The 24,950-nt window shown below is 44.2% G+C and overlaps 1 protein-coding gene across 1 annotated transcript in view; it reads right to left on the reverse strand.

Moving 5' to 3' along the window:
* LOC126236079 (uncharacterized) overlaps nt 1–24,950 on the reverse strand; it is a 126,893-nt gene that overhangs the window by 64,929 nt on the left and 37,014 nt on the right. Inside the window, exons 2-3 of the mRNA XM_049945143.1 lie at nt 17,808–17,892; nt 3,545–4,250 (exon numbers count right to left, since the gene is read on the reverse strand). Of these exons, the coding sequence (XP_049801100.1) occupies nt 3,545–4,250; nt 17,808–17,886 (785 nt within the window). The 5' untranslated portion in view covers nt 17,887–17,892. The remainder of the gene's footprint in view (nt 1–3,544; nt 4,251–17,807; nt 17,893–24,950) is intronic.

Here is a 24,950-nt window from a genome sequence, read left to right on the forward strand (position 1 = left end):
AAAGAGGTCATCTCCTATGTTTTAGAATTTCTTCCTATTCCATTCATGTATGCAGAGTGGGAAGAATGACTGCTTAGACAGCCCTCTTTGTGCTGTAGTAGAACAATCTTGGTTTTCGCAATCACTGCATGTGTGATAGGGGCTCTAGCATATCTCTAAAATATAAAATACCTTCCCAACTTGGGGCTACCAAACTGTTCACTAAAAGTTTAAATTAAATTTTTGTGTAAAGACATGTTTTTCTGTAATTAACATATCAGGGCAGACACAGAATTGCATTGGTAATGCACCAATATAGATGGAGAATTTTCACATTCTAACTCTTTCAAAATGATGAGTAGGTTACTGTGTGAAAAACTGTGTGTGTTAGAACAAGCCTTATAATTACATTTAACTAACAAAAGAAAAAGTGATGTACTGACAGATACTGTCTTAAGCTGAGCTCTGCTTGTGAGTACCGAGCGAGGTGGCGCAGTAGTTAGCACACTGGACTCGCATTCGGAAGGACACCGGTTCAAATCCGTGTCCGGCCATCCTGACTTAGGTTTTCCTTGATTTCCCTAAATCGCTTCAGACAAATGCCGGGATGGTTCCTTTGAAAGGGCACGGCCGATTTCCTTCACCATGCTTCCCTAATCCGAGCTTGTGCTCCGTCTCTAATGACCTTGTTTTCGACGGGACGTTAAACACTAATCTCCTCTTCCTCTACTTGTGTGAAACAAAGTTCTCAGCAAAGTTTGTAATTCAGCAAATGTTATGCTCTGATTTGTGACTTACGTGATCTGTGTGTGCACAACCTGATGTCAGAAAAAAACAGCGTTGGCTAAAATTATTGATGCTGTACCAAAACGTCGAAGTCAGAATCGTCTGTTGGTATATGGACAGTGTTTCTCGGGACACAAATGGAAGTGGATTAACCTGATAAGAATTGAAAGATAACTGCTAAATAATGTGCAGATTTGTGGATGATGTTAGCAAGTCGCTTGCACTGAAACAAAAAGAAAAGTCTTTCATCTGTCTATTAATGTGATGTGTGCAAGGAACAAAAGGTGGCCGAAGTACGAACTTCTTGCTATCGTGTAACGAGGAATCATTACTTGTTACCCACAAACTCAGTAACTTCTGACTGATATAAACAACGAGAGAGTTTATCTCACGATATTGTCAAGTGTAATAGTGTAAAATAGGGACACCGGAATGATTGACACAGGTTGTTTTGAGGGTTGTGAAAAGAGAGAGGACGTATACAGTATCCAGGGTGTATACTACCCGGGACAACCGGGAGATCCGGGAAAAAACCGGGAATTTTTTCGTCTGGGAGAAAACCGGGAAAAACCTTGGAATTGTTTACAATTTCGGGAATTTTTCATTGTTTTAGTTTTCAGTTAAATTTATGTGATTTTGAGTAGTAAGACCCAATACTCTAACAAAGGATATTACTGTACCCCGCTACTGCAGAATAACACTGCAGCAACGAAACATGAACGAAAAAAAAAATAAAAAAATCAACTTGCAAAGGAAATGCGCCGTATACAACAACAAAACACAGTGCTCATACAAGCGTCTGCCAACAGCAAAATGTGTCAAATGCTTTTCGAAGACTATGCAATGCTTCATAACAACAAATTGCCTCCGATGAGCGTGACGTGACAACTGCTTAAATTAGATTCCTTTGAGCAGTTGCGGCCGGGCTCTTGTGCATGCGTAGTTGAGTCGCGTATGAGTAGTACCTTCTCCCGCTTCTTGTTACAGAAGTGTGGCTTGGCGCCACTACCTAATATTGCCCCGGTTCGGAAATATAGTAAATCTGGGCCTGATGCACAGAGCAGTCTGAGTGGGAAGTGGGTCGTCTCCACGTGACCTGTGTTTACGTTTAGTGGTTTTGTTGTTTCCTCTTCATTTATTGCTCTCACGTTAAATGATAAAACGGATTTTCGTGACCGGGAGATATCAAATGAATTAAAATCCGTTCTCATAATTACGGATGGCAAAAATATGCCATTAGTTTCAAATTTTATTTCCACCTTTCTGACAGTCAAGCATTAACCGCCTTGCAGAACAATAAAGTTATCTTTGTTGGCTTGCTAAAGAGATTTGGCTTTTATTAATCTTTTCTGCTGAGGTAGTCAGTTTATTTGAAACGAACTGTTTGATTTCCCACTGCTGGCTGGTTTCAACTGTTCGCTGATTTCAAGTGCACGTATGACATTATGCCATAATAAAGAACCAAACATGAGATAATACAATACTGGTACTCCAAGAAAATTTACGTCCGAATCTGGACATACGAATGTGCACTTTAAGCCGAATTATGCATTTTAGTATGGTTCACGAAATTCCGATGCTCTTGAAGTATCCTTTTATGTCTTGTTTCTTTTATGACATGATGTAAGATCTTTTAATGTTTTACACGTACGAACATATGGCCTTCCTGCGTCATCGCGCGGTGACGACTGGTACGTGGCGCTCTCTTGCAACTGCTGAAACGAACCTATTTCTAACAGGTAGCGGGAAAATATTGCGAACGGTGGTTTGAAAAGCGTTACATACATTAAAAGCAAATTTCCTTTTACGCGAGATGAACTGTGTGCGAGAATGTACGATAAATTTCTTAAAGAACAAAGCGTTTGACTCTCATTTAAAAATCAATTCTTTGAGGATGGCCATTTAGAAGACTTTCGAGCTCAGAAGATCACACATTTACGTCGTTATTAAAAATTTTACTGGTTCATTTGTGTGATGTATTTTAAAGTGTATCGCGCAGAAAAGATCAACATTATATGTGGAAGCTTAGCTTCTCTTCCAGCTTATTAATCTTGGAGACCAATGTTATATGTGAATGCTATGTATATTAATTTAAACCATTAACTTTTCTTATTTGTGTTTTCGCGCTACTTAAGAGTGATCTTGCTACTGGCTGACTACATCACGTGTCCTATGCTGTCATCAGCTGGCGAGATCACGTGACATGAGTTATGAGTGGCTTACAAAAGCGCATCACATCGATTTCAATGCTTCGAAAAGTAACATGCGGTATTTGGTGGAATTCGAATTTATACCTTCGTAACACGAAAATATGCAGCCTACATATTGCTGCATATCAAAGGTGTTTCAAAACGTCTTCCCCCCCCCCCCCCCCTCCTCCCCCCCCCCTAGCCCCCGAGTTTCGTTTTCTAAAGTGGCGGGAAATTCTACGTCGATATATAAAACCATAAACATTCAAAGGATTGATGAGTTTTACAGTGCCAAGAAATAGTATACGGTCACTTAACACGGAAAAAGTGTATTTTCGCCCGGGAGAAAGTGCATTTTTAACCGGGAAATGCGGGAAAAATCCGGGAATTTTTTTTTCCTTCTCCACGTAGACACCCTGAGTATCGCAGATTACTGGGAAATCTGTGAACGTAAGCCTGAAACGTTGATGAAGTACTAAAGGTATTAGAGAGAATCGGTTAATTTCTGTTCTCTGTAACTGTGAGCCTGCAGCTGGCAATTATTTACACAGTGCACAAAAAGATAATATAATAAAATAATCGTAACTCACCTCGGTGCTGGTTGTTCATTTTTGTTTTTGTTGTTATCCACGTAATCGGGCCTGGAACTTATTTCAAAATACGGATGTGCAACGTTGGTATGTTTCTCAGAAACGAAGGGCTTGTGATCGACAGTCGTCATCTCTTGGGTGTATTCATCCACAGGGTCGTACTGATAGGTATTTTTCTCGAGGAAAGTGTTGAAGTACTCGACAAACTCATTTATACGACTTCCTTGATCGGCAGAGAACGTTTCTGGATTCTGGATGCGTTGCTCTTGGTCTCGCCTGGTCTCAGGTTCTACAAAGAAATTGATTCCCGGGATATTGGCTTTATTATTGGCCGCAATCAAATTTTCTTCGATTTTACTGCTAGTGGCCACTGTGCTCGAGCGGTTGCCTTTCGCGACCTCACTCATTACGTCCGGCGTAATGTGCGGCGACAGGGTAGTGATGCTGACGGTGGCCGAGGCTTCGGTCTGGTCCGTAACGTCGGTGGCGTTTCCGTCGTCCGCAGAGTCTGCGTCTTCGGCGGCGGGGTCCATGGTGTAGCGGCAGCAGACGAAGTGCGCGCTGGGTGTGAACGCGGTGAGCAGCCCGCGGCAGTGGCCGCCGCTCGTGTCCGCCACGAAGTCGTCGTCCAGCGTGCAGTCCAGCCCCAGCAGGCAGTAGCCTGACCCGTTGCCGCACGTGCTCACCCCCATGATCACGAACAGGCCTGTCCAAAACACCAAGAACTTCATCCCACAGAAACATTTATTCATCTATGCATCATGTTCAGTAGCACCCTCCAAGAAGGAGAACCTAGGAGGTTGTGGAATGAGTCTAGAGCTATACATTAGCAAGAGGAAGCAACCCTTAGAAACTTAATGTGTACTCTGTTTTAACAACTAAGCAAAAGTGAACTGCCTGATAGTATTCCGACTACACCAGCCAAATGTAACTTAAGAGCCACTTGTAGTTAAGAAATGGGGCTCTTATCCATCTGACAGTTCAGACTTTATTTTTCCAATGTTTCTATAAATCGCTTATAGCAGACGTCGCGATGGGTGTTAGAAAAGAACACGCACGATATCCTTCCCCGCCATTCCTCAATCCGAACTTGTGCTCAGTCGTACTTCCTTTCTTTTTATAATACAAAGCAAGACTGCGAGATTACAGTACAGTTGTGAAAATGGAAGCACTTTGCACGTATCGAAATAAGATGGCGCTCTAAAAACAAAGTGAGTTCAGGTAAATCTTAAGATTAAAGGAGCGAAAATGGCATTCGGATGGAAAATAAATCAACGAATCATAAAAAGAATTACAGCTGTTATAAGAGAATCCTCTTCAGGAAAAAAAACCTCATTTACCACAGCTTCTTAGGCTTCTTCCGGATAGTGAGAAATTCACAATTGAAAGAGGATTCAGAGAAAAGATTAAATATCACCATATGTGTTGTCAAAAGCCCCTGAAAAATTCTTCGGCTCCTAAACTAGGAAGAAAGGAGGCGGAATACGTGTTAGTGGAACACATGTGAATGACCTCCAGTTTGCCTCTTGTGCAGATAAACTTCACAAGGAATGTAAGAACAGAATAGATCAAATTTCCTAGTAGATCCGAAAACAAATTACAGTGAGATTGAAATAATATGTAACATAAACATAAACATAAATATGAGACAATGATGTAAATTAACATGGAAGTAGCGGAATCAGTTGACGATTTATTGCTTTTAGGGCAGTTGCATACAACTGTTAGATGGGCAGTAAAAGTAATAACCACAAGAGTAAAAATGGCTTGAAGTTCTTTTGGTAAACTATACATTCCAGAATGAGATTTTCACTCTGCAGCGGAGTGTGCGTTGATATGAAACTTCCTGGCAGATCAAAACTGAGTGCCGGACCGAGACTCGAACTCGGGACCTTTGCCTTTCGCGGGCAAGTGCTCTACCATCTGAGATACCCAAGCACGACTCACGCCCCGTCCTCACAGCTTGTAAGGTACCTATTTCAAATGGAACGTTTATATAAGGAATAGTCAAACGAAAACAAGGCAGGTGGAAAAAGGTAAGTAAACTGTGGACAAGACGGCCAATGCTTTCATGGGAAAATGTTCGCAGTTACCTACAGAATCATGATCGTACCCAAGCAATCACCTCTTCGTCCGAAACAAATCTTTCTTTATAGCCTCAGAAATATGGAAGTCGAATGGGGAGACATCTGGACTGTATCGAGGATGTGTAAGAGCTTCCCGTCGTAACTCCGGCAGTGTAATTGAAACAGTAGCACGCCAGCTCTGGGAAAGTCATGATGACCGTTCTCTCTGACTCCAAGGATCTGCTGCTCATTGACTTTCTGAAACACTGGCCACAATTAACGCACAGCGGTACGTGGACACTGGAAAAATTGAACCAGGTCATCAAGTCCAAGCGCCCCGGAGTGAAGACGGACGGCATCACTCTGTTGCAGGGTAATGTCCTCCCATATATTGCCAGGGTTGTTTCGATTGCATAGCGGAAGTTTCACTGGGAACCCCTTACACATCCTCCATGCAGTTCGTAAACCTCCCCATGCGATTTCCATATTTTTGAAGCATTGAAGAAAGACATTCGTGGCTGTCGATTTGCTTCAGAGGAAGAGATGCGCGCCTGAATACAATCAAGGTTCCGTAGGCAACCGCGATCATTTTTCCATGAAGGAATTGACCATGTTGTCTCACATTTGGACAATTCTATTAACAGTTATGACGATTACTTTGAAAATAAACAATTTACTTACTTTTTTCCATGTGTCTCGTTTTCATTTGCCTGACCCCTACATATTCAGTGCGTGTTATCAGTTTTGACTCAAGACAGCGACACATAATTATTCAAATTCTGAGGTGTGCTCCGCGAGCGATGAACGAAAGCATGTTGAGGGCCAGGAAAACAAATGGTTCGGACAAGGGAGTAAAGTAGACTATACTGAAAATATAATAAAAGTGGCCGGAACATGTAACTAGGGTAATGGTTGGCAGATGGACCAAGGAAGATCTCTGCTAGAGATAATATATAAGAAAAGGCTGAGCCCACGGCCTAAAATAAAATGTGTGTATAGCACTACAAACGTGAGGAGCGTGGATGGAAAAGAACACCTGAAGACCACAATCCATGAGTTGTGATCTGCGAGCAATGAACAAACGCACGTTGAGGAAAGAAGGCCTTTATCCAATAACGTATGCCAAATGACTGATTATGATGATATACCATTCCATTCACGGATGTAGTATGGGAAAAATGATAACTTACATGAGTATTTGTGCAATGGGAGCAATAACTTACAGTGTGTAGTGTTACATGTTGCTATAAAACATAGCAACAAGTCTCACGTCCCATTTACTAGACCGATGAAAAATGTGCGTTTGAAAAATCGTCACTTTAATTAGAAGCATCTACTGTGCCTGGGTTTGTTGAAATTTACGTACAGATATGAGAAAGAAAAATGCGGGCACAGCGCAGAAAGCGACTGTGGAAGTGTAATTTGGACTACACAATGAGGAGTCACTTGCACTTTGCAATCGTGTGTTGGGGGTGTCGTGACCTCCAAAGAAGAAAGAGGCCTGGCGATAATGGTCGTACACTGAAGGAAAAACTAATGGTGTTATATAGACTCTACGCTACGCTGTCCGCCTGTTTAGCTGAGCGGTAACGTGTTTGCCTACCATACAGCAGACCCGCGTTCGATTCCCGGCCTGGATGGAGATTGTCTCCGCTCGTGGACTGGGTGTTGTGCTGTCCTCATCATCATTACCGAAGAGCAAGTTGCCCAGTGTGGCGTCACCTGAAATAAGATTTGTACTCGGCGGCCGAACAAAATCAACCCACAACAAGAAATCACATCTCAGGTGGCAAAGACTAGATACACATGTCCGCTGAAAAAAGTTTCTCGGACTTTTTTTGAGTACGTTTTTCACGAAAACTCGACCACTTTCTTCGAGGGTCAATCATTTGAAATTTTTCAGTATTTTCCTTGCACTCTCCCGAGACAGACTCGCATATGACCTCTTGCGTCTCCCTCTTTTCTATACACTCTAACCGTCTTTTGTAGACTAGTTGCAGTATCCTAGCCATAAATCGAATCCTGCCGGTTCCTTCAGTTGCTTACATGTCATACCATCACTCACGGTCCCTCACAGGTATCTCGCTGAAACAACAAGACTGACTTCATTAATGACTTATTAACCCTGTAGTTATAGGCTACTTCATTTTTACATGGATGTGAATTAAGACAGCCTTGCGGATCTTTGCACCAGGTCGATATTTCTTTACATTCAACTGGAAACTTTTACTGTATAACGCTTCTGTATAGATAAACCCATAATTTGTATTAATATTATCCGGTAAATAATTAATATACACTGAGTGACTAGCAGTTGGAAAGTCACTGGATGTGACGTACTGTCGTCGGCAGCGATCTAACCCGGGAAGGCCGTCGATCGCCCCATTCTAGGTGTGATCAAAGAGTAACGGGATTCTTTTACGATCTTCATTTATTCATCAACTTTTTCCCTTCGATGTAAGCCCCCTTGGATATGATACGCTTGTATCAGCGCTTATTCCAATCTTGGAAGCACTTCGGAAACTCACTTTACGTTATGGCGTTGAGCTCCTTCAGCGATTCTGTTTTTATCTCCTCAGTGGTAGCAAAATGACGTCCTTTCATGGTTCTCGTCAGCGCCGGGAACAGAAAGAAGTCTTAGTGGGCCATGTCTGGCGAACGCGGTGGCTGAGGCAACATAACGGTTCCGTTTTTTGCCACAAAATCACGAAAAAGGATTGACGTGTAAGCGAGATCGTTGTCGTGCTGCAATTTCCACGAGTGGTTTTACCACAGCTCTGGTCCGTTCCTTCTGACTCAGTTCACACGAACGGCGCATAACTTCCAGGTAGTATTTCTTAGTGACCGTAGGGCCTACGAGCATAAGGCAGGAACTCATGATCCACTATCCCATTGTAATCGAAGAAAACAGTGAGAGGAACCTTCAAATATTATCTGTTATCGAACTTGTCAATTTTTTTGCGGTCTTGGCTCTTTAGGCAGTTCCCATTGGAACGATTGGGCCTTGGTTTCGACGTCATACCCGTATACCAGTATTTCTTCACCCGTTATAACGTTTTTAGATCGTTTTCGACATCATTCAGCAATCCCTGAGCGATGTCCACGCAACGTAGTTTTTGGTCGAAATTCAGCAATTTCGGAACAGACTGTTGCTGCACGTTTCATGCCCAATACATCAGAAAAAATGCGTGGCATGAACCAAAGGATATGCAGACATAATCAGCAACTTCTTTGATGGCGATTCTCCAGAACCATTTTCTTCTGACGTGCTGGGGTGTGTCCAGGGCGGTCGTCGTCTTCTATGTGTTCTCGACACTCTTTGAATCGATTATACACTCGTAAACACTAGTCTTATTCATAGTAGATTCGCCAAAGGCCACAGTCAACATTTAGAATACGGTGCTTGCACTTATTCCATTTTCAAGCAACATTTAATGCAGATTATTTGATTCATTTTTAACGAAAGGAAAAATTTGCCGAGCACTCGGAAACACATATAACCTCCTCGACTGCTGTCAACAGTAAACTAAATATTCAAAACAACTGAAAATGCAAACATACATAAGGAACAAGTGTGCCAACAAGACAAATAAATAGAAAATTGGATATGTAAAGCCTGCGAAATTAAAAAAAATTCTGTTAATCACACCTCGTATTGCTCTGTGAATGCAACTTGACGTTCATTCGTCAGATATTTGTGGTCCTCTTGTGCGGCAGTTTACGCGGTAGAAATACTGTGTCTGCTATGTTGAAGATCCACCCTAGTCACTACTGACCAAGGAAACCCGAATTCTACTGTAATCTCCAGTATGCTATGACCCTAGGATGTCGCGCCCATTAATATCCCACGTCCGATGTCGGTTAATTCGCGACGTGCTGGAACGTTCACCACACATCTGTCTGTAACAGACTGGTCAGATAATGTGTTTTGCACCATCGCTATACAACCCATCTAGCCGCAACATTCAGGACGGCATACATGGCACGTCTTCAAACAGGACAGCATTTCCGTGAATTTTGACCACAGTTTATAAAAGGAACAGAAATGGTTTTTCCACACTCTTGACGGTCGTACTTGAAAGTACTCGTGCGTCTGTCTATCACTATCCATGCGGGATGCGTGATGCATTCTGGCTGCCGAGAAGTTGCCAATCACGTCGCAAACCCTGCAAAATTTCCGTGCATACGTATTTTCTTCAATGGGAATCAGTGTGGCATTAGATCGAAACCTTTTCCAAAGTCAGCCACACTGTATAAATTACTGTCGAATAAAATTTGTCTGTAAGACCATTGACCAGCTTATTTATGAATCGCGACTTCCTATTTGTATAGTGTGTTGTGTGTTCATCATCCCTTCTTGTTGGCTGAGTATTAATGTCCGAGTTTTGCAACGTGTTGGTATGAGTACTTGACCTAACGAATAGATGAGTAAGTAAGGAGAATTTTATGATTTTTCCTAAAATAGTTCAGACTTTTTTATTATACGTTCTCTCCGTGTAGCCCTAGATACTTTGCATTATCATGCCAATTCATTTCTCCACTTCCAGTGAGAAGCTACTACTTTGGTTTGTTGCTCTTGTTGGGAATGAGGTTAAATATACTGTTAACTCGTCTTCGTTTGGTCTTTAAAAATTTGACTTTCAGTTTATCTGCGCTGTGAAAGTTTATTATGTGGAGTTCGGAACAAACTTCTTTTCTGTGTAAATAGAAAAAAGAATGGTATCTGTCTAGAAAAACACCGTTTCTCTTAGTTAGGCTCCAGTAGAAAAATACCTTTTTAATCTCATTTACAACAATTTTTTACTATATGAATGTATCAATTCATTCTCGTACTCACTTAGTCGAGCAACGCACTCAAACGTTTATTTTATGATACCAACGTTTTTTTAACGAGAGGGTACCCAAAAGGAACAACATTTATTAAAAAAATAGTCAATTTCCAAACCAAAAAACCTTCAATTTCCTTCTGACACTAATACTCTTATCTAATAGTTTATTCTATTGTTCAAAATATTTTGTAAATTCGTCTTCTGTGATGCCCGCCAGTGATTCTGTCCTTTTTCCTTCAGCTCAGTAACTTTGGAAAAACGCTTTACTTTCATGTCTCATTTCATTCAGGAAAATTAAAACAGAAGTCGCAAGGGATAAGGTCGGCTGGAAAGGGGAAGTGGGGCACAGGATTGTCAAATATTGGCGCACAGGCAGGTCTGTATGAGCCGGAGCATTATCGATTTGTGGAGAAACCAGTATCCCGACTGCAAAAATCAAACCACTTCCGCCGCATTCTTCTCAAAACGTCTAGATAGAAAGTCTGGTTAACAGTATGTCTTGTGGAACAAACTCTGAATGGACGATTTCTCACGCATTGAGAAGAGTCGTCAGTATTATTTTGACATTTGACTTCACTTGACGAGCATTTTAGGGGCGAAGGGAACCTAAAGTCTTCCACTGTCTTGATTGTTGCTTCGTTTCAGGTTTATAATTATAGCACCATGATTCGTCTCTTGTGGTGATCGTGGAAGAAAATATTAATCATTTACGAACTGTTATTTCAAGTGTCGACGTTATTTCTGTTCAACAGACAGCAGTTGAGGCGCGCATTTAGCAGCCACGCTTTCATCCCCAAATCTCCCGTTACATTTCGTTGAACGTAACTCCAAGTAACTCCAGACAGCTTCACAACCTCTTGATTTCGGGAATTTAAGTCATTTTCGTCTTCTTGGGCTGTGGAAGGACGAGTAGAGGGAGATTTGCCATCGTCATTTCGCCTCTTTAGAAATGGAAAAACCATTCAGACACTTGAATTTTCTCCATTGCATCATCCTCGTAGGCAGTTTTTAAAAGTTTTTAAACATTTCAAGAGTTTCTACACCGTTTTTTCAAGTAAAAAGTTAAACTTAATGGTCGTGCGCTGTTGACGAGAATGAGCCCTCGTTTAGGAGAGATTCGTGTAGTATCGGCCGGCTTACAGCACCTGCCACTACTGTGGCTTGCCTCCGCGCCTCCAAATGGCGGAAGTGTGCAGTAGGCAGAAGCAAGTTTGTGTATCCATGTGCCAGGAGTCGGAATCTTCTTCCTCTCTTTAGTGCTTTGTCTGCTCTGTGTGCTTGGTAGTGTTGCTGTAGCTCTTAGCTTACGGAAGGTTTTCTTGAGGCACGGAAGGTTTTCTTGAGGCGCATGGTACCCGTTTTTAAGATAGGTGATTAATTTAGTTGCTATATTTCGGTTATCTATGTTAGTTAAGTAACGGACATCTAAAAAACCTTCCATGATAATTTCTATAAAAGGAAGAGCAATATGATCAGATCCTACTGCGTGTTTCTCGTGCGATACTGGCCTCCTGATTGTCTTTCAGTATAGGCCAGAAGTAATTTCAAATTTTAACTTACATTTACTTCTTATTTTTACTTCTTTTCAGATTGAAATGGTGGAAAATAAGAAGACGATGAGAGTAAACTGGAATGAAGAGTGCATGACAATGGACGCAGGAAAGATTATGTCTAACAAAATGACCATAGGGAAGCAGCTGAAGCGCTCTCAACAATTACAAAAGAAAAAGATCGTCACTGAAGAGAAGACATTAAAAGTAGAAAAAATGAAGTCTGAAAAGAAGTAGAAGAAGCTGAACTTAAGTAGGATGGTCCAAAATAAAGTAAACACGCAATGGGTGGCCATGGTAAGCCAATTACGAAGCGGCAATGAAAACTGGAATTTACTGGAAATAATGGGTCGACATAAAAGACGGAAAAGTGTATTATGTGTTGGGAGGCATTTGAAGAAGACTAGGTGCTGTGTGCCAAGTGTAGAGGCTAGGCACATGTTGGAAGTGTGAATCAGAAGAATATTTTGTATTTTATTTGCGATCTCTATACAACAGTGAGTTAAACATTGGTGAACTAAGCTGAAATGGTAACAAATATTTCCTATGCTTATGTGTTCTATTATTGTTCAGTATCGGTGCAGTGTATCATTAACAACCGATATTATCACAGAAAAGACAATGGCCGATACTGCAAGACACTTTCTATGAGCCTTGTAATTGTAACTGTTTTACTTTCGACGTAATTAAGTACTATAAATAGAACACGTCTTGAGGTAAGAGAATAGGGTATTAATATTCCAGTTAACCACCACAGTTACACCGCGAAGCCAAAAAACTTAATCTGGCCGATAGTACATGACTCTCCCCTAAACGGCGAGCGAATACACAAAGAAGAGTGTCACTAAAAAATTTACACAAGTCGAATGGAACCTTCTGTAACGGTCATTTTGTAACGAGGCCACTGCAAAGTGGTGGGGAGGCATTCTTCCTGTCGTCAGGAGGGCGGTCTGCTTTCTGGGTTCGATGGGCTGGCGGGGACTGTGACAGTCCCTCAGAGGTGAAGACGCCCGTAGCGAAGTCGACAGAGTTCAGGAAAACTACACTCTTGGAAATTGAAATAAGAACACCGTGAATTCATTGTCCCAGGAAGGGGAAACTTTATTGACACATTCCTGGGGTCAGATACATCACATGATCACACTGACAGAACCACAGGCACATAGGCACAGGCAACAGAGCATGCACAATGTCGGCACTAGTACAGTGTATATCCACCTTTCGCAGCAATGCAGGCTGCTATTCTCCCATGGAGACGATCGCAGAGACGCTGGATGTAGTCCTGTGGAACGGCTTGCCATGCCATTTCCACCTGGCGCCTCAGTTGGACCAGCGTTCGTGCTGGACGTGCAGACCGCGTGAGACGACGCTTCATCCAGTCCCAAACATGCTCAATGGGGGACAGATCCGGAGATCTTGCTGGCCAGGGTAGTTGACTTACACCTTCTAGAGCACGTTGGGTGGCACGGGATACATGCGGACGTGCATTGTCCTGTTGGAACAGCAAGTTCCCTTGCCGGTCTAGGAATGGTAGAACGATGGGTTCGATGACGGTTTGGATGTACCGTGCACTATTCAGTGTCCCCTCGACGATCACCAGTGGTGTACGGCCAGTGTAGAAGATCGCTCCCCACACCATGATGCCGGGTGTTGGCCCTGTGTGCCTCGGTCGTATGCAGTCCTGATTGTGGCGCTCACCTGCACGGCGCCAAACACGCATACGACCATCATTGGCACCAAGGCAGAAGCGACTGTCATCGCTGAAGACGACACGTCTCCATTCGTCCCTCCATTCACGCCTGTCGCGACACCACTGGAGGTGGGCTGCACGATGTTGGGGCGTGAGCGGAAGACGGCCTAACGGTGTGCGGGACCGTAGCCCAGCTGCATGGAGACGGTTGCGAATGGTCCTCGCCGATACCCCAGGAGCAACAGTGTCCCTAATTTGCTGGGAAGTGGCGGTGCGGTCCCCTACGGCACTGCGTAGGATCCTACGGTCTTGGCGTGCATCCGTGCGTCGCTGCGGTCCGGTCCCAGGTCGACGGGCACGTGCACCTTCCGCCGACCACTGGCGACAACATCGATGTACTGTGGAGACCTCACGCCCCACGTGTTGAGCAATTCGGCGGTACGTCCACCCGGCCTCCCGCATGCCCACTATACGCCCTCGCTCAAAGTCCGTCAACTGCACATACGGTTCACGTCCACGCTGTCGCGGCATGCTACCAGTGTTAAAGACTGCGATGGAGCTCCGTATGCCACGGCAAACTGGCTGACACTGACGGCGGCGGTGCACAAATGCTGCGCAGCTAGCGCCATTCGACGGCCAACACCGCGGTTCCTGGTGTGTCCGCTGTGCCGTGCGTGTGATCATTGCTTGTACAGCCCTCTCGCAGTGTCCGGAGCAAGTATGGTGGGTCTGACACACCGGTGTCAATGTGTTCTTTTTTCCATTTCCAGGAGTGTACTTAGTTATTGATCAAGATAGAACACATATAGGTGCGGGCTCTCTTCCGGGACCTAGCGAAGTGGCGCAGCAATTAGCACACTAAACTCGTATTCGGGAGGACGACAGTTTCAAACCTGCGTCCGGCCAGCCTGATTAAGTGTTCCGTGATTCCCATACATCGCTTCAGGCAAATGCGGGGATGGTTCCTTTGATAGGACACCGTCGATTTCCTTACCCATCCTTCCCTAATTCAGGCTCGTGTGCTCCGTCTCTAATGACCTGGTTGTCGACGGGATGTTAAACACTAATCTCCTCCCCCTCCTCCACTCCCTTCAGGTGGGCGCGCAACCTGGTGTCGATCTACAGTGCCTTCGTAGCGGCGGCGGGTGTCTCTGAAGGTCACGCACGTTGTTGGCAGGCAGCATGCTGACAAGGGAACCTCCCCATCGCACCCCCCTCAGATTTAGTTATAAGTTGGCACAGTCGATAGGCCTCGAAAATCTGAACACAGATCAATCGAGAAAACAGGAAGAAATTGTGTGGAACTATGAAAAAATAAGCAAAATATACAAACTAAGCAGTCCATAGGAAACATAGATAACATCAAGGACGATGTGAGCACAAGAGCGCCGTGGTCCCGTGGTTAGCGTCAGCATCTGCGGAACGAGAGGTCCTCGGTTCAAGTCTTCCCTCGTGTGAAATTTTTTTATTTTCAGACAATTATCAGAGTTCAGGCATTCACACATAATTAACTTCGCTGTGCAAAATTCCAGGACATGTTCAGATTTGCTTGGACATATGCAGGATTTGACGGTCTACACACGGAAAAATTTGAAAACCTTAAAAACATATGTTTTGACAGAGCACAGAGAAAACTGTGCGACTGTGAAACTGTTGCATTCATTTGTTGAAGTTTATGTGACACACTCTTATGTTTTCATGAATTTTTTGGAAGTGATTATCACATCCACAAGAAAACCTAAATCGGGCAAGGTAGAAGAATCTTTTTACCCATTCGCCGAGTGTGGAAGTTAGGTGTGTCGACAACATATTCCTGTCACGTGACGCACATGCCGTCACCAGTGTCGTGTAGAATATATCAGACACGTTTTCCTGTGGAGGAATCGGTTGACATATGACCTTGCGATCTAATGTTTTCGGTTCCCATTGGAGAGGCACGTCCTTTCGTCTGCTAATCGCACGGTTTTGCGGTGCGGTCGCAAAACACAGACACTAAACTTATTACAGTGAACAGAGACGTCAATGAACGAACGGACAGATCATAACTTTGCGAAAGTAAAGAAAGTAAAATTTTCAGTCGAGGGAAGACTTGAACCAAGGACCTCTCATTTCGCAGCCGTTCGCGCTAACCACGGGACCACGGCGCGCCTGAGCTCATATCATCCTTGATGTTGCATATATTATCCACGGACTACTCAGTATATTTTGCTTATTTTTTCATAGTTCCCCACAACTTCTTCCTGTTTTCTCGACTGATCTGTGTTCAGTTTTTCAAGGCCTATCCACTGTGCCAAATTATAACTAAATCTGAGGGGGGTGCGATGGGGAGGTTCCCTTGTGAGTAGCATCGCCCGTGGCGAGCGGGAGCTAGCGCAACATTCCTGAGAGGCGGAGGCTGTGTGACTCGACACACAGGTCCGCTGCGCTCTGTTGCCGAAATCTTCGCCGACCCCTTCGCTGTGATAAGCAGCTATTTGTAGCACCCTCGCGTCGAGATGTTTGCAGTCTGCCTGTGCTGGCTAGAGATCACAAACGGAGAACTAATGTTCAGGTTGCATACTTCACAAATCAAGGCCCGCTGTTTCGTCAGTTTTGACGGGCTTCCTTCGTTCCCGCTGTAGTTCGGCAAGGATGATGGAGTCCGAGAATTGTGGCGCTGCGGACGCTTCATACTGTCGACTCGTTGTCTGCTACCGAAGCGTGCAGGAGTGAAAGGCTAGTCGTGACGTATTGCGTAGTTCGGGAGATAAGTATACGATTTTGCTGCTGTAAAGTAACAATTACAAGGTGAAACAACCGATTGTCGGAATCAGATGCCCTTTAATAAAGTTGTGTTTTGTGAGACAGTGGAGGGCGTAAGACGAAAACTAACGTGCAGAGTACACAATTGCAAATGTCTTCCATTAGAGGAGGAGTGATATCTGGAATAAGTTTCACGCTGTATCGCACGCTTCAGAAGAAAAACATACAAATTTCGTCCACTGCAAAAAAAAAATGGTTGTATTCTTGTCTACTCCATTTCCACTACGAAACACGTGTGTACTGCGTCAAACGAAAACTGGGAACAGAGCAACGTCGCTGTTATTTCCCTGCAACGAAAAAGTTTTCATTTGGTCATGGCAAGTTGTGTTTATGGGTTAGCAGCAAGTTCTGTAGCTTATCATTTATTTCCGTAATTTATTTTAATAATTAATCGTCATTTAGAGATAGCAGGTCATTCTCCTATCAGGTGTCGTGTTACAGACCCGGTAACGCCACGAAAGTATGTATACGTCAACGTAATTGTTAGACATCTTCTGAATAGGCATTAAACATTAAAATAAATTTACAGCAATTTTCGAAAGAGTTCTATCTGCATAAATGTATGCGTAAACAAAACAATATTCACCGTTAATCGGTCACTAGTTATATTGGTATGTAGCTTGATTCTGTCATTTAGGCAGGTCAAACATTTTGTGAGATTTCAACTTGCACTTGAGAATGTATATAAAGCCCAAATCATGATTGTGTGAAATAAATGAATAGTAATCTACGGTTTAATGTCGGAAATTTCTTCCAAAACGGTTGCGTGTGTAGCGAGAATGTCGCGAATCCGATGCTGTACTTGCGGACTCGAGTACTCGCTCTCCTTTCTGAGCGAGTCGAGTCCGCTTGTACCCGACAACAGACTCAGGTGACGAGTGGGCAGCGGCAGAGACTCGCTAGTCGCGTCTCCGTGCACACGGAGACCCCAAGTTTGGAGATAATGTCATAGGAATCTCTCACGGAGCTCATTTCAGTTCTCTAGTGCTGGCATGCACAGCCGATTGATGCAACGCTTCGTTGACGCATCGTTACTGGAACTTTGCCATACGTTGACGTAATGTATGGGGTAGTTTGCAGGTCGACTGCATCGCCAGTTGCGTGCCGTCGCGACAATAAGTGGATCACTTTGTCGCGAAATCTTGGCTTTGCAGTATTCCGTACGCACCGCAGCTCTTCTTTAGCGACGACTTCTTTGGCTTACTGGCGCTGCTAGTGCACCATTACAAAAGCTCCGCTCAACAAATCAGTTTGTTTGTTTTGGGTACCTCCTCGTACAGTAGATCATGAGTCACCAGAGTGTGGCACGACGGCTGAGGTTCTCACCTGGGTCCACTATGGGCAGGGAGTGAGCCGCCAGCACCAGCAGCGGCAGGGTCGCCGCCAGCGTGCTCCGGGCAGACATGGCGACCTGCAAAACACAGCAGCAAAACTCAGAGGCTGACACTGGCACACAGGAGCAAAAATGAAAATGAAAGGCGATGCAATATTCTCAGCACCAGTGCTGGCCTAGAGTAGATGGGAACAGAAGTCGAGTAGTGAAATTTAAATGTTTGTGCTTTTCCTAAATCAGCTGAGGTCACCACAAACATGAGAGTTCTGGCACAGTGGGGGCAGTCTTCTCCTTAAGTAAACAAACCAGCTATTTGTGCTACCCTAATTCAATTATCCTTATTAAATAAACTTCACTTGGGTGTATGTTTTGTTTACTTATGCCATAATTAATGGACAATTACTGTCATGATAATTACCATAATTTATGAGCATGATGGCTGCTTTGGTTCATGTTTACTCAGGTGTCCAATGCTTTTAGCTTAAAGCGATAACTGTGATTTTTAATTATAGTAATTTATAACCCAAAAGAATGACCCCTGCTGCTATTGGTCATTCCTCCAACGCCACTAGCGGCTGAAGTGCTCCTTAGCATTCTCTGGATTTGCATTCGAGCAACACTGCCGCTTCCATAACGCATCAGAGATCATCCGCCACCACTGAGGAGAACAAAATGAAGAAAAGGGTTTCATTTGGCTCTAAGTATTAATTCTTCCATCTCTTGTCTCATTATTGTAATTACACTCCTGGAAATGGAAAAAAGAACACATTAACACCGGTGTGTCAGACCCACCATACTTGCTCCGGACACTGCGAGAGGGCTGTACAAGCAATGATCACACGCACGGCACAGCGGACACACCAGGAACCGCGGTGTTGGCCGTCGAATGGCGCTAGCTGCGCAGCATTTGTGCACCGCCGCCGTCAGTGTCAGCCAGTTCGCCGTGGCATGCGGAGCTCCATCGCAGTCTTTAACACTGGTAGCATGCCGCGACAGCGTGGACGTGAACCGTATGTGCAGTTGACGGACTTTGAGCGAGGGCGTATAGTGGGCATGCGGGAGGCCGGGTGGACGTACCGCCGAATTGCTCAACACGTGGGGCGTGAGGTCTTCACAGTACATCGATGTTGTCGCCAGTGGTCGGCGGAAGGTGCACGTGCCCGTCGACCTGGGACCGGACCGCACGGATGCACGCCAAGACCGTAGGATCCTACGCAGTGCCGTAGGGGGCCGCATCGCCACTTCCCAGCAAATTAGGGACACTGTTGCTCCTGGGGTATCGGCGAGGACCATTCGCAATCTTCTCCATGAAGCTGGGCTACGGTCCCGCACACCGTTAGGCCGTCTTCCGCTCACGCCCCAACATCGTGCAGCCCGCCTCCAGTGGTGTCGCGACAGGCGTGAATGGAGGGACGAATGGAGACGTGTCGTCTTCAGCGATGAGAGTCGCTTCTGCCTTGGTGCCAATGATGGTCGTATGCGTGTTTGGCGCCGTGCAGGTGAGCGCCACAATCAGGACTGCATACGACCGAGGCACACAGGGCCAACACCCGGCATCATGGTGTGGGGAGCGATCTCCTACACTGGCCGTACACCACTGGTGATCGTCGAGGGGACACTGAATAGTGCACGGTACATCCAAACCGTCATCGAACCCATCGTTCTACCATTCCTAGACCGTCAAGGGAACTTGCTGTTCCAACAGGACAATGCACGTCCGCATGTATCCCGTGCCACCCAACGTGCTCTAGAAGGTGTAAGTCAACTACCCTGGCCAGCAAGATCTCCGGATCTGTCCCCCATTGAGCATGTTTGGGACTGGATGAAGCGTCGTCTCACGCGGTCTGCACGTCCAGCACGAACGCTGGTCCAACTGAGGCGCCAGGTGGAAATGGCATGGCAAGCTGTTCCACAGGACTACATCCAGCATCTCTACGATCGTCTCCATGGGAGAATAGCAGCCTGCATTGCTGCGAAAGGTGGATATACACTGTACTAGTGGCGACATTGTGCATGCTCTGTTGCCTGTGCCTATGTGCCTGTGGTTCTGTCGGTGTGATCATGTGATGTATCTGACCCCAGGAATGTGTCAATAGAATTTCCCCTTCCTGGGACAATGAATTCACGGTGTTCTTATTTCAATTTCCAGGAGTGTATTATTTGCTATTTTTAGTAATATTTTTTTTTTATTTCTTTAACAGTGCAGCAGACTCTTGATGATTATGCACTTGACCAGTCTGATTCACAACTCTTTACTTATGATAGAGGATTAATTTGTACTTGCACATATCTACTACTGCATTGAACTGGGGGCAAAACTGCTTTGATGCTTCGAATACTTTGTCTACGCGTTAGTAACAGGAACGTGTTCTGCTGTAATGAAGCAAAAATCCTTAAAGTACGTAGTCTTCAAAAATGATCACAAATAGTCTTTTAAAATCATTAACTTAATAATATCACACACAGGCTGCTACAATGACATCAGCAAGTTTCGACAAAAACACAGGATATTTGCTGTAACACACTGCGTTCTTTTTGTTAGATATTATGAAAACCTATTATCAGCAATATCCCAGTCTCCTAATATTCTCCAAAGTTTACAGTGAATTGTCCATCAAATGGTTTCGACAAGCCACAGAAAATACCAATTAAAAATTTAAATGACAAAATATGGCTAAGAGTCAGTTCATGGATAAGTTTAAAGAAGCCTATGACTCAGCTGTTATTGTAAAATTCTATAGGTATAATATTTATACATGTACGGAAACTTGTATGACTTTATATCAGCAAAGATATTGCACGCATTTTGAACTCGTCATTCGTCAAAGATGACGTTCCAAATTTTATATTGAATAACACGAGCCAAAAACTAGCTATGTGATTTGAACACAACAGAAGTAAACAATCCCAGTGATCCGCTCGCGATTGGCTAGCTTCATGAGTTGACTGTCGACTGAGGTGGCAGCGGTGTGAGTTATTATTGGTGACCGAATGGTTACGAATTGTAGATCAGCTAAATAGAAACCATTGCCTTGAGGAATCTGTAGATGCCAAAGTAGTGCAAGCCCTCCACGGGCAGTAAGGATCACAAATTTCATTACAACAACTCCATAAAAACAGTCGTTTTCAGCACGCGCAACAGAAAACATAATTAGAATTGACTCAGTCAAGTGGTGGAGAAATCACATGTTAATGACGACGAAAGCAGACGAGATATTGGCGTACGTTAGCGGCCGGAATGGATTCGTAACCACCTGTACCACGAGCGCCTGTCACGTAGAACAGTGGCTCCTAAGATTGCTTTAAAACATTTAAACTTCCTAGTATTCTTCGAGCAATGGTTGCACAGTGAATATTCGCCGCTTTTTGTTGTCCACGGCGACAACCATCGTAGAATGAAGTGAAAATGATAATAATCAGTAAATTGTATCCGTCGCAAAACAGGAGTATGTTTAGTTTCGATATTCCCGGGTACGTTACAGACTTGTCCGTTGATACAACGCCATTGAAACGAGTGTCAACGGAATTCATGAACTTCAGAGTCCGTAAGCTACAAGGCATGATGAACTTTCGTACTGGACCCAAATCTAGTCTGAGAAAATCACGCAGATGTCTCTGGTCGACTGTATCATGTAAGCCTCCCGAATGACACGGCTAACATGTAGAACTTCGTAGTTTTATTTGTTTACTTACTTATTTACTAGCAAATTCGGCAATGTTTCGCAATTACTAAAGAAGTATGAGAATTGGATACATGTCATAATCTCTTCCTTCCCCCCCCCCCCTACCCCTCTCTGTTCATCTCCTCCTCCTCCTCTCTTTGCTCATCTCCTCATCCTCCCACTCTCTTTGTTCATCATCTTCTCTCCCCTCTCTCTCCATTTCCATCTCCTCCCTCTCTTATCTCCTCCCCCCCCCCTCTATCTGTCGTCTGTTCCTCCCCCCTTTCTGTGTTTCTCCGTTCATCTACTCCTCCCTCTCTCTCTAAGCCTCTGCCTAGTTTATTGTTATTGCAAATTTACGTTCCGTAGTAGTATCCTAAACATAAGCTGATAAGCTGTAAATACTCTTCTGTTTCCTGAGAAAATTTACTGCGATGAAGTAAACAAAACAGTACAATATTATGTATACAATTTTTGTTTAAAAATAACTACAAGGTGGACAGAAACAGTGCAAAAACCTTGTAAGGGAATTACAGGGTAGGGTGTGCTGAAAAGTAACTGTTAAGAAAAAATCAATACTTTTCTCCGTTTCCGAGTTAATTAGCATCGAGGTTTTTCAATCAGGCCGATGCGCGCGCAAATTCGAGCGACCCGCCAGAGACAGCGTCTTCAAACGTGTATTTCGCTCGATTTCCTGAAACGGAATAAGTAAGCAATACAAAAACTGGACATGGGACTATAGTAAGGATCGAATCCTAGCCAAAGGCTGAGCAGTCTCGTGCGCTGTCATCTACGCTTTGAGAACAACTGACACTAACTGTATCTGGCGGGCCGCTTCAATCTGGGCCCGCAACGGCCTGATTGGATAACTTGAATGCTAATTGTTGTGGCGTAACAAGACAGCCACGCCACTCGGAAGTAGCCGAAAGGCACGCGTTAACTCACGCAGGCTAGTAGATAGGTCTGAAACAGGATACGTAATGAATGCTATAAAGAAAAGTACGTAGCTCCTGGAATACTTAACTTTAATCCATCCTTGTGGTACATCGCTCTTGACGATACAAGTGAGACTCTTTAGATACAAGCTATGTAATGCTAATGGCGCCTTGCTAGGTCGTAGCCATTGACTTAGCTGAAGGCTATTCTAACTATCGGCTCTGCAAATGAGCGAGGCTTCGTCAGTGTGCATCACTAGCTACGTCGTCCGTACAACTGGGCGAGTGCTAGTAAGTCTCTCGAGACCTGCCGTGTGGTGGCGCTCGGTCTGCGATCACTGACAGTGGCGACACGCGGGTCCGACATGTACTAATGGACCGCGGCCGATTTAAAGCTACCACCTAGCAAGTGTGGTGTCTGGCGGTGACACCACACTAATTAACTCGGAAAAGGCGGTACGTATCTGCTTTTTTCCTTACAATTATTTCTCAGCACTATCTACCCTGTTAACAACACCCTTACAAGCTTTTCAGACCACCGTGTATAATGTGAAAGATTATGTGTAGGAGAAACAATTTTTCCTGTTGTTTTAAATGTCCTACTGCCGTAGTTAAAACAGATTACGGGGAAAGAAAACAAAACCGCACAGCAGAGCAAGGCACAATATTTTCTTTCCCGCAATCGGTTTTTACAGTCAAATTTTACATTGCTGTGTAAAAAATATGTAGCTTATGTTCATATGAATGTTTCTTAGAATGTCCTGTAAAATTTTGTTGTAAATTTGTCAAGCACTTTTCGAGAATTTTGCTAACAAAGTTTCATGCCCATCCGAACGTTTATTGAAATAACGTGTAAAAATTCGAAGTCACTCGCTCAAGAACTTTTCGAGAATTTTTGTAACGGTTCCCTTTTATATATTACATATGTATTTGTATAAGAGTTCACTGCAGTAGCTATACAGGGTGAATCTCCTAAATGGTTCAAATGGCTCTGAGCACTATGGGACTCAACTGCTGACGTCATTAGTCCCCTAGAACTTAGAACTAGTTAAACCTAACTAACCTAAGGACAGCACAAACATCCATGCCCGAGGCAGGATTCGAACCTGCGACCGTAGCGGTCTTGCGGTTCCAGACTGCAGCGCCTTTAACCGCACGGCCACTTCGGCCGGCGAATCTCCTAAAACTTGCACCGCAGATACTGCGGAAATGGGAAGTTCTATTTACGTGCGGTTTTCACAAAATGTATTGGTAACCTGAGGTTCGGTATTGTTAGACAAAAAACAGTGTGTAATAATACTTAGAAGGTGTACTTTTTTGTGCAAACATACACTTTTTTTTAACGGAACAATGTCTGTTGACATTAACAATGTACAAGTAGGGTAAATTAGAATGTCAGTGGTGTTTCTTACAGGATACTAGAGTGAGTCGTTTACGAGATATCGTATTTTGAAAAGTTTCCACGCCGACACTTGTTTGTGCCGTTCAACCCGCGTAATTGCTAGGTACGATGTTGTCATGTTTGCTTAAGGTGTGCTTCTGTTTTCCTTTAGTGCATTGCGACTTGCTAACCGATTAGTGCGTGACAGTCCAAGCAGTAGGTCGCAAGTAAACGATGGAATTTACTAATGCAGAAAAATCCGACATGCTCATGGTGTATGGAGACTGTAGGAATTAAGCAGTTCGTTCTTGTACGGTGTATGCGGTAAGATATCAATGGACGTCGAACATGTCAGCAGTTATTTATCAGCCTCTTCAACTAGTTACTTGAAAGTAGTAGTGTAGCGCTTCGACAACGTAACAGAAGAAAGCAAGTGACGACAGAAGAGGGGGAAATTAATGTTGTTGTTGCTGCTGCAGTTGATCCGCAAGTTAGCTCCCGCTCAATCAAAAAAATGTTCAAATGTGTGTGAAATCTTATGGGACTTAACTGCTAAGGTCATCAGTCCCAAAGCTTCCACACTACTTAACCTAAATTATCCTAAGGACAAACACACACACACACACACACACACACACACACACACACACACATGCCGGAGGGAGGACTCGAAACTCCGACGGGGGAAGCCGCACGAACCGTGGCAAGGCACCCAAGACCGCGCGGCTACGAGGCATGGTATGAGTCAGACAAGTGTCCTACGCATTCCCCATTGACATAGGTTCCATCCCTATGACATCTCTCTCCATCAAGAGCTGCATGGAAACGATTATGAGAACCGTTTTAACTTTTGTACATGGGCATTAAGACAGGATACTCCAGACGTATCGTTTATCTTGTTTAGTGATGAAGCCACATTTATCGATCACGGCCAGGTAAACCGCCGAAACATGCACAATTGGTCTGTTGACAATCTCCGTTGACTTCGTCAGGTGGAACGTCAGCGTCCATGGAGTGTAAACATGTAGTGTGGGATAGTGAACTACCAGCTCATAGGCGCGTTTTCCGTAGACGGAACAGTGAACGCTCACAAGTATTGCTTCCTCCTAACAGACCGTGTTCCACAGATGTTAGGAGACGTTCCTATGCAGACTAGGA

The sequence above is a fragment of the Schistocerca nitens genome, chromosome 1 (assembly GCF_023898315.1).
Source record: "Schistocerca nitens isolate TAMUIC-IGC-003100 chromosome 1, iqSchNite1.1, whole genome shotgun sequence".
NCBI lineage: Eukaryota > Metazoa > Arthropoda > Insecta > Orthoptera > Acrididae > Schistocerca > Schistocerca nitens.